Genomic DNA, 10,669 nt, shown 5'->3' with positions numbered 1-10,669 from the left:
TTGTGCCAGTTCCGGTGTTTAACGCCGGGCAGTTTTGAGCTGATTTGAAACGCCGGTTTGGGCCATCAAATCTCGGGTAAAGTATGGACTATTATATATTGCTGGAAAGCCCAGGATATCTACTTTCCAACGCCGTTGAGAGCGCGCCAATTGGGCTTCTGTAGCTCCAGAAAATCCACTTCGAGTGCAGGGAGGTTAGAAACCAACAGCATCTGCAGTCCTTTTTAGTCTCTGAATCAGATTTTTGCTCAAGTCCCTCAATTTCAGCCAGAAAATACCTGAAATCACAGAAAAACACACAAACTCATAGTAAAGTCCAGAAAAGTGAATTTTAACTAAAAACTAATAAAAATATACTAAAAACTAACTAAAACATACTAAAAACATACTAAAAACAATGTCAAAAAGCGTATAAATTATCCGCTCATCAGTCCACAGAAGCCTTTCCCTCAAAATAAACAATGACAGAATTTGCATCCCCATCTGCAATTCTTGTGCGCTTTGTCTGGGTCAAGGTAGTTATAAGCATCCTTCTTTGTGAAACCCAATAGTGAATACCCTCCAGTAATCCCTACCATGTACCCAAATATCTTTGACGTAGGTAGCCCATAACTTTGCATACCATCTAGCTGATCCTTTGCCGCACCTAAAACCCGACGGAACTTAGAAATCAAGTGTACCATACACTTAACTACTAACTCATGGTTGCGCTCGAGGACGACTTTCTGAATCTTCCAATTTGAACTTTCTTTCTCAGGCTTATGACATTTTTTTCTATTCAATCTGTTGTAGTGCTTTTCATCCCTTAACCCAGCTCTATTGCAAAAGAATCTCCTCCTAATTAGATTTCTGTCGTCATCCTTCCCATAGTCTCCCTTGCGTACACCAAACCCATGCCACTTCCCAAACCTCATATAGAATTCATAAGCACGTTCCTCCGTTCTGAAAACTTTGTTCTCTATTTCAGCTGCAGTAAGACCAAATACATTTTCATAATCCGACAGGTCATCTTGGCCACTTGGATCCAATTTCTCAACATCAAATTCTTCCGCATCTAAACTGACTACGTCGCCAACACAATCACTTTCATCCTCTATGCAGAATTTCTCGCCATGACTAGTGTATTCCATCTAAAAAAAATTAATCAACAAATAACTCGTCATCTAATTTTCTCACGCACCCTAATATATTTAAAGTACGATCCCTATGAAAAGAATATTGATTGGTATTACTTAATACTTCTACGACACACATTACAAATTCCTCTGGCAGTACTAGACACATTCATACTAACAAGTATCACTCCACAAATACAACCACTCCTAAAATTGCATCCACTAGATACTCCATCACAGATACCAAATTAAATAACAATTAGTCAAAACTCACACAATAAATTACAATGAACTAAATGAAATCTAACTATGAAATAATAAATAATATAAACAAATAATTTATACTATTTTATTCATTCTAATATTTCGTAAAATAAATTTATTTTTCAACTAAATTATAAAAAAATAAACAGCATATTTCAACTAAATTATAAAATAGATAGTCAGTTACACTCTTATGAATTTTCAACAATACTTCATATCTACATTACTTCACAAGCAGTCATATAGCTCCAAAATCAGAGACATAAATAACAACTAAGAATTTGTTCAGACATTCATACCTTCAACATCGCCGATTTTACACCGATGGCATACAAAATCCCTGTAAATCTAACGCGTTAACCAGCCCAGCACGTTGCCGCCTATACCACGCCCACCAAACTTAGTAGACATAACAGTCATTAAAGAAAAGGGCAACTCTACTACACTGGAAATAGTTCGCACTTCCACCATTGGATTTCAGTTGTTAGTTACCTCTTCTCATATAACCCTACTCCAAGGGCTGCGACACTCACAGCGAGAAAACCCTTATGAAAAAAACCCCAATTGAATTTCTTTCTCCAATTCACTTTTCCTTTACATTTCTTTTGTCTTCTCCTGTAAGATTTTGTTTTAAGTCCTGTAAGATTTTGTTCCAAGTCCTGTAAATCACATAGCCTACCAAAAGTTAGCCCATCCACGTTTTAAGAAACGTTCAACATGTGTAAAAAAGCCCAATAACGTGAGGCCTATGTAGAACTAATACTAATTATCTATACTTAGCCCAATAACATGAGTTGCAGTTTTTAAATTGAGAGGAGACCGTTCCTGCAACAAGTCACATCTGCTCCCTCACTCACACACTTGTCGCACGTTGCGCCTGTCTACGCCATTTCTAAACATGTAGAAGTCGCATCAGTTTTTACATGGGAGACTTCGCCCTAATTTAAACTATGTTATTAGAGATAATTTATTTTGTTATCGTATAGTATTATCAAATTTGGTTGATTTAATTTTTTTTCATATATTTATATGAACAATGCATATTCTAAACCATTATTATTTAGTTTGTTATACATTGTAGTTTATTATTGATTATGATTGTTTATTTAATAGTATCTCTTAATGTAAAATATTTTGAAAATAGTATATATATACATATATACATACATATATATATATATATATATAACAATTTGAAAACAAATATTCAATCAGCAATTAATATCTAGATTTTTTTTTAAATTAAAAATGTCCAATTAGCCACGGAATAATGTGTTGTTAAATAACCTATCAATATTGCTTATGAAAAAAAGCATGAAAAAAACACCTTGCCTGCCTATATTAGCCACAAATAAAACGCGGCAAAAGCTAAACCTTATTTTTAAATTTTACATGTTTTTATTTTGTCACGAAAAAATTGTTGTTAAATAACCCATCAACATTGGTCACAGAAAAAGTTATGACTAAAAAATCTTGCTTCTTCTATTTTTACCACGGGTAAAATATGACAAAAGCAAAAATATTGTTGTGTATCGTTTTAGTTTGCAAGAACAAGCAAAAATGTGTAAAATTTTTTGCTAACAAAAAGTCGCCCTTTTTAGTTACAGATGCTCATGTCAAAAGCATCATCATCATATTTATTTTGGAGTTTAGCTACGCATTTTTTTGTTGCTAAACCTTATTTTTTGTAGTGTATATATATTTCAAGTGTAATTTTGATGCATTTTCTATATAAACAAAATGTGCAAGGATAATCAATGTGATGGTCAACAATTGAATTAATCGAAAAATTAACTTATTCATTTATTTAAGTATGTAATAAGATTTAAATTTTGTTTATTGTAAATAGTAATTTATTGACCAATAATACATTTTTGAATAAAAGTTATACCGTTATAAATTAATTCTTAATCTATAAAATATATATAAAAAATAATTGTGATGGTGACGATATATGTGTAGTTAGGGGGCATATATTAAGATAATACATTGGTTGCATTAAATGTTGATTATTATTAAATTAATTAAATAAGAAGAATATATAACTACTCGCCAAAAACGAAGGTTAAAATAAGGCGAATGATGCTCTGATCTTAATGTGTACGGCAGTACCCATCATAAAAATTACACATATAATCTATCAAGTACAGCCCTTTAAGAAATTAAGGATAATGTTGTTGAATTCTGCTGCTTTTTCAATTTGAGGGACATGGGATGCGTCCTTGATAACCTCCAAACTTGCCTTCTTACCAATTACCCTGTGATAACAGTTAAATAATTTAGAAGGCGACAACTCATACAACAATAATAATGGCTTTACTTTATTAATATATACAGCTAGTTCTTAGTTACTTCCTAGTTCCTAAGTACTAGACTTCATATAAAATATGAGTGATATATTGTATGAGAGCAGATTGAGTTGAATCCTTTTTAAAAATAATGTAATAAGAAGTAATTCAAGAATAATTTGCATTTATGTGATTATGATATAATTTGAATGATAGGGAAATAAATCATGGGGCCGGGAAAAAGATGGAATAAGTAAACAACTTAAATAATACAATATTAATTTGATGCATACTCTCTGAGTTCTCTGGCCATCTGCACGGGAAATATACGATCATGTTCCCCCCATACTATGAGAACCTCCTGAGTTTGATACACCAATAAATATGACCAAGTTAGCCATGTTATTTAATAATGCTTTCCTTATAGCCAGTAGGGTTATGCATACCTGTTGGAGGGGTGAAATGTTCAAGGCTTCTTCCCTTCCCAGAGATACTCCTTTTAGAAGCTCCATCTTCTCCTTTCTATTGTCTGAGTACAGTTTCTGATAAATTATTACATTAAAGTTATTGAAGGAAGGAATAATATTTATACACTTTCAACAATATAATTTTTGTATAAAACATTATTTTTATTGATTCATACATTAAATTTGCAATTACATTAATTCTTATGGCCAAAATTGCAGCATCAGGCCAAAAACAATATGTGAAATGACTTCAACCATGGCGTGATTTTCACTATCTTATTAGATTAGACATGTCTTCGACCAATTCATTTGGTTGTGTTTTCTTTTTCCTTTGTTATCTTGTTTTTGTTTTTAGTCAAAAAACTATTATAAAGATTTTTTGCTATAACTAATTGTAATAAATACCATAACTCGGCAACAATTTATTTCCTTTATTATGATCATTTATATTTTAGTTGACAATAATGATTTTAGATAAACGGTCAAATTGTCAGTTATAGAAAACATATGACAAAAGAAAAGAAAATAAGTATATTTAAAATTATTTTTCTAATTATTTGTCAAAAAATATTATATACGAATTAATTCGAGTATTAAAGTATCTTTTATAGATATTCATTTAGTCGTTTTTTAGAAAAATTAAAATATATACCACATTTTTAAATAAGAAGAATGAAGTCCAATTCTTCAAAAGTCGAGATATTAGTCTAACAAAAAAAAATTTTACAAGAAGTAGAAATGGCAATTCGAACGGACTTAGTCGACCTATCTCCTCACATCCTGAACAAGCTAGTTTTTTTTTTTTTTTCTTTTAGTAGTTTTTCCTTTATTTTTATTTGGGTATGAGATGGGGATAGTTAATGGTTGCTCCGCTCTATTAGCCGCCCTATATGTGTGTGTGCTGTTTGGGTATAAGAGAGGTATGAGTAATGACCGTTTCGCCTCATTTTATATGTGTGTGTATGCCCTTTGTATTTTTATGTGTTATATATTGTTGTGAACCATTTAAAATTATCTTTGTATTTAATTATGCTATGTGTGAACTTATTTATTTAATTAATTTTATTGATTAGTTATGTTCAATTTGTTTATCTTCATATTATAAGCTTTTTTAAAGAAAAAACTTATAAATCAATTAGATTTTAAGGCTGGATGAACGAGGACAGAGATATATATACCCTTAGATTTGAATATGAGATAAAAATTAGGATACCTATAAATAATGTATAAATATTCAAAAGGAATGCAAATACTTAAATACTCATCTCGCCCGCTAACAAGAACATATCTTGTAAAATTTATCGTAAAACTATTCTAATAATTTTCAATCATTATGTAACTATCAAAAGAGTTTGATGAATGGCTAATAATTTAAACGATCAATTCACAAATTCCTTTAGGTGTAGCCGTGCAAATAAGCTTTGATGAAAAGAAGAAGGATAAAGGGAGAACTTACATTGATGAAATCAGCGAGGAAGAAATCAGGTAGATAATGGAGACGCCTAGAGAGAGACAAAGCCATCAATTTTCGGAAATGTTGAGGCTTAGCTGGCATCATGAGGTCCTCAATTCTCTCAAGTCCCGCCCTCTCCAAAAGCGCCAAGTTATCCTTCTTCCTCATATTCACTCCCGAGCTTGCAATTACCACTTTGCCCACTCTCTCCACCCCCATCATCCTTGCCACTTGGTACGCCACAAATCCCCCGTAGCTCGTGCCTATCACGTGCACCTTCTTCTTCTTACTCTCCTCATCCGCCACCACCTCTTTCTCCACCAGCTTCACCACCGCCGCCGCCTGAAACTTCTCGCTCCTCTCACTGCTCCTCGTCGTGGACCCTCCGAAGAACACCAGGTCCGGCACGTACACGTTGAAGTGAGGCGCGAAGAACTGCACTTGTTTCCGCCATTGCCATATGGCCATGGGACCGAAACCGTGTATGAGAACAAGGCATGCCTTGTTTGGGGATTTGCTGGTGGGGCCCCAGAAGTGGATAGTAGTTTCGTCGTCCACCGCGATTGACTGAGACAAGAGGCCTGCCGCCGTGAAGCAGCGGCGGAGGTAGATTTCGTATAGGGAGGCGATGCTCATGAATGATGGGATTGAGAGCATAGTATGTGTTTGTTGAAATGAACCAAAGAATTGTGCGGGGTTAGGTTTAATTATTGGATTGGAAGTTTGTTCTCTTGCGTTTCAGTTTTGACTTCCTTGACACAATCTTTTTTCTTCTTCGGTGAGGTGTGACTTATAATAATAAATGCTGTTAGGAGAAGATCATAAAGGTTCTGTTTGGTTCAAAATTAAAATAAATTTTCCAGTGCAAAGAGAATGAATAATCATGCTGCTTTAATTAATTTCCTCTGATTAGAAACAAATTTCGAATTGAATTAGTGGCTTCTTAATCAGAATTACGCACACATACATGCATACATGTGACAGTGTTGTAATTAGAGAATGGAATCGAAAAGGCCAGGTATACACGCTATGTACGAATTTTCCTATGTCATTATCTTTTTCTTCTTCACATGGAAAGTTTTTGTCAAATAAAAAGGTAGATGGATGATGTAACATTTATTGATTCCACGACGATGAATAAAATATGGAGCACTACTACTAGAAGCTAAGAAAATTTAATTGGGAGGGTGGTGTTAAGAGTTAAGACAAGGTGGTGGTGGTGGGTATGGGTTGGCATGACTGTATGATCTGAGTGGCTTCTTTATTAGGAGGTGAGGGTGACCCACTACGGGAAGTCCTTCATTTCACCAAACTCCTTAATTTGCTACCCACAGTGTTTGTCGTTGTCCCTTAGACTTGTGAGATCCTGTACGTACTATGTTGCATGGAGTATCTACTACAACAATTACGCACATAGGATTAGGAGAATTACAAAGGAGACAATCACAATACTAAATTATATAAATAATGGATATATTAGATATTAGATATTCAATTATTTATACACAGTTAAAAATGACTGAATGTTTAATTTATTAGATTTGTTGATAGTTATCTTAATATTAAGGTTTATGAGGTAATTTAGAATGGAGTATTTTTTTATTTTATTAAATTAATTTTAAAGTTTATTATTTACATTATTTAAAAAAATTATTATTTACCTAACAAAATCAATAACATTATTTTACAGAGATAATAGTTAAAATTTATTAAATATTTTTATTAATTACTTAACATATATGATATATTAATATCTAATTTATCATATTTACATAAAAATATTTTTGTGTAAGTAGTCACTATCTAATACTATTTATCATCTCACACATATACAACGTGTCTTGCCACTAATAATCATGGTTATTATTGAATTTAAGAAATTATTTTTATATTTTTATTTTTAAATTATAAATTTAATATCAACAATTAAAAAATAATTTATGTATGCACAATTTTAATAAATAAAAAAATATTTTTTTAATCTTATATTGAACATTTTTAATTTTATTATTCTTTTAAAATTATTAATTTTTATTTTGATGATATTATCTCACCATATCATACACTATTTTTTTCCTAACATTTTTATAGATGTATAATTATTATTATGTCACCGTCACTATTATGTTACCTTATTTTATTTTTCTTCTTTGTTTTCTTCTTCTATTCACTGCGACCGTAATTAATTACCATTGTATTATTATCGCAACTCTCTCTTTTTTTTTTATCTTAATTCATAACTATCTATTGTGTTAATTTTTGAATTGTTGAAAATTTACTAAAAAAATTTTTTTGTTTGATTTAAATATCTAGATATATAATTATTATATAGTTATTTATTTTTCACACTTGCTTGTTAAGTCATATTTTATTATTTGAAGAAAAAATTTAAGTTACCAAACATTCAAAATTTTTGTTCAAATTTTCAAAATTTGTCAATACTTATAAAAACAATTATCATTATTTGGGTTATAGTACATAAGGATAAAATAAAAAGAAAGAATTGAACACTCAACTTCCATATTTCCTATCATCATCATCATATCAAGAGAGGTCAGCAGAGGTATTTTATTTTTGGGATGAAAAAAAAAATCTATGTCAATTGCCTTTTTATTTTTCCCTAGCATAGGTGATATTTAAAGCGTCACAATATAGTGGATAAATGTCTTTATATAAAATAATATTTAGAATATAATAAAAAATTAGTTAAAACACTTAAAATTTATTTTATTTAATGATCTTGTCTGTGGAATAGATCGGCTTCAATTATCTAGTGACGACCGATTTATAACTTTGGAGGCTGGGCGTCGTACGCCTGAGTCCGAGCTTTTTCTTTTCGTCGTAGCGTGAGAGCACGAGTAATGAAGAGGGGGAGGAATGTACCTGCAAAAACACTCCAAAACTTAAGTCAGTATATTGTCTTATTCGAACTTAGTGAAGAAAAATACTTTACCTTGCTTTATATGATGAATTCTTCGTCCGTTACATTCTCGGCATTAATCGTCGATTTCTGAAATGATTGATATTGTAACCGACTTGATTATGCCGTTTGAATGTCGGTTATGATAGGAGTATTAATCTGACTGAGTTATGGCTCATGATAGGCGGAGCTTATAACGGGCGATAGTTATAGCTCTTAATGATAACGGCTATAATACCGAGTTATAGCTCATATTAAAGGCGGCCATATCATAGTCCCCAAGCTTGACCTGAGGAAAGTTTTTAATGAAGCAGGTTGAGCTTTTTGATGAGTTATAACTCGGTTAGATGGGTTATTAAGTGAGCCTTCAGTTCAACGTACTTCATTAAAAAAATGGAATTGATTGCTTAGAAAGTGGGAGGTCGTTTCCACTTTATTGATGAGAGAGAAGTAGTGCTTGGGGTACTAAAAGCTTCTCATGTTTCCAATGCAACTGCATCGTTTGATGTGATTGAGGTAGCAGTTACTTTGTGATGTGGTTAAGTTCAAAGGTTTGGCTTACTAACTTTTGTTTTCCTAACCCTTGGTTTTTGCTGCTTTGAAAACAGAATAAGTAAAAGAGGTATGCATGCCATTTCTTTCATTTCTATTTTATCATCTATATCTTCTTCCTTTTTTGCTTTTCTTTTCTGGTTCTGTCATGGGTTTTGAAAAGGAGAAAAAAGGGAAGATTGATTGGTCCTATGACTGGGTAAGTGATGACGTGAAGTCGCGAGTTTCGTTATTCCGTGATGAAGCTGCTGTGAAGGAGGTGGATGTAGCCAAGGTTGTAAGGGCTGGCTCTGGGGTTCAAGTTGAGTTGTTGCCATGTAGCATTGACGATAGAATTTATCACCGAGGGCAGGGGTTCGAATTTTTCTACATGCACAGTTGTGTCTTAGAAAAGCTGAGAGTGAGATTGCCATTTATAGAGTTTGAATGTCAGATTTTAAAATAGTTAAATTGTGCTGCATCGCAGCTTCATCCGAACGGGTGGGCGTTCCACCGATGTTTTGAGATTCTGATGAAATTTCTTGAAGAAATGCCATCAGTAGATCTGTTCTTTTCTTTATTTCAAGCAAAGGGGGTATGGAAGGGTTGTTAGATAAATTTCAATAGCACTCCTGGGTTTGGTATATTCAAGTTGTGTAAATCTTCTTTTAAGGATTTTAAGGAAATGTACCTTAAGGTGAGAAACTTGGAAAAAGATTTCCCTTTTTATATTGATGAGAATGTGGCTGAGAAGTTTCCATTATGGTGGTGCTCGGAACCTCAAAATATACTTGGTCCTGAGGTTATATCTCCGAGGAATGTTTGTTTGATTGAGTTCCTGGTAGAAAATATTGATCGTAAAGATCTGATTTCTATGTATAAGTTGCTCAAGTGGGAAGAGGATAAAGAAGCTGTTTTAGAGTACTTGGGTGAGTTTAGGGTTTTCTTTGATGTGTATATTATTCTTCTATGGATGTCTAACATATGGTGTGCTTTGCAGGTGATACATATCAGGGGATTTCAGCTGTGTCCCTGAGGTGCCGATTTAAAAATAAAAATTTGGAGAAGGAAGTGTCATCGTCTAACCGCGAAAAAGGGGCTACGGCTGGAAAAGTTACTCAGCCCCCTCGGGGTCGGACAAAAGTGATTTTGAAAAAGAGGGGTCCCTTTGGAAGAAATCCAGGATTTTATGGGTAATCATAAAAAATTTCATGAAATTTATGAACAAAGTGAGGGCTTTTCTGTATGGAAAAAGGAATATCCTTATATGGCTGTGGTAGACGAGTACTGCCAATCCTCCGCTGATGTATCCCTTGCAAATGAGGTTGGTGACATGGCGATCGGATAATACATGCAGGTAATAACTGATCAGGTTTATACTGTTGTTATATTGTGGTTGTGGAGAAATATATAAATTGTGTTTATTATGGTTTTATAGGTTGTTGGTTTGCGTCTTGCTAGTCTTGGGCGTAGCTAAGAGTTGAAGCTTTTTCAGTGGAAAGAGGAGAGCTTTTTATTTTAAAAGAAGAATTGAGTAAGAGCAAAGGTGTTGCTGCCGAGCTTCAAACTTGGTTGACTGATACTGAGAGATTGTTGAAGGAGACAAAAGATAATTATGCTAAAGATGTGGA

The 10,669-nt window shown here is 33.0% G+C and overlaps 2 protein-coding genes across 3 annotated transcripts; both read right to left on the bottom strand.

Annotated features, from left to right (window-relative positions):
• Positions 1-8: 8 nt before the first annotated feature.
• Positions 9-1,991, bottom strand: LOC107470621 (putative protein FAR1-RELATED SEQUENCE 10). Of its 2 annotated transcripts, XR_008004556.1 has the most exons (3): positions 1,679-1,991; positions 390-1,130; positions 9-278 (listed from the first exon to the last, which is right to left on the bottom strand). XR_008004556.1 is itself a non-coding variant. In XM_016090024.3 (2 exons), exons 1-2 carry the CDS (start codon positions 1,685-1,687, stop codon positions 450-452), a joined length of 690 nt encoding a protein of 229 aa, XP_015945510.2. In that variant the 5' UTR covers positions 1,688-1,991; the 3' UTR covers positions 302-449. The 2 variants fall into 2 exon arrangements, 1 of the variants encoding a protein (XP_015945510.2); XM_016090024.3 differs by lacking the exon at positions 9-278 and having other exon boundaries at positions 302-1,130.
• Positions 1,992-3,425: 1,434 nt separating this feature from the next.
• On the bottom strand, positions 3,426-6,426 carry LOC107470671 (uncharacterized). Its single transcript, XM_016090076.3, has 4 exons — positions 5,591-6,426; positions 4,114-4,209; positions 3,961-4,028; positions 3,426-3,637 (listed from the first exon to the last, which is right to left on the bottom strand). Exons 1-4 carry the CDS (start codon positions 6,242-6,244, stop codon positions 3,520-3,522), a joined length of 936 nt encoding a protein of 311 aa, XP_015945562.1. The 5' UTR covers positions 6,245-6,426; the 3' UTR covers positions 3,426-3,519.
• Positions 6,427-10,669: the final 4,243 nt, after the last annotated feature.

The sequence above is a fragment of the Arachis duranensis genome, chromosome 10 (assembly GCF_000817695.3).
Source record: "Arachis duranensis cultivar V14167 chromosome 10, aradu.V14167.gnm2.J7QH, whole genome shotgun sequence".
Lineage (NCBI taxonomy): Eukaryota > Viridiplantae > Streptophyta > Magnoliopsida > Fabales > Fabaceae > Arachis > Arachis duranensis.
Note: the sequence above shows the minus strand (reverse complement) of the source record. Positions and strands in the feature narration are given on the sequence as shown.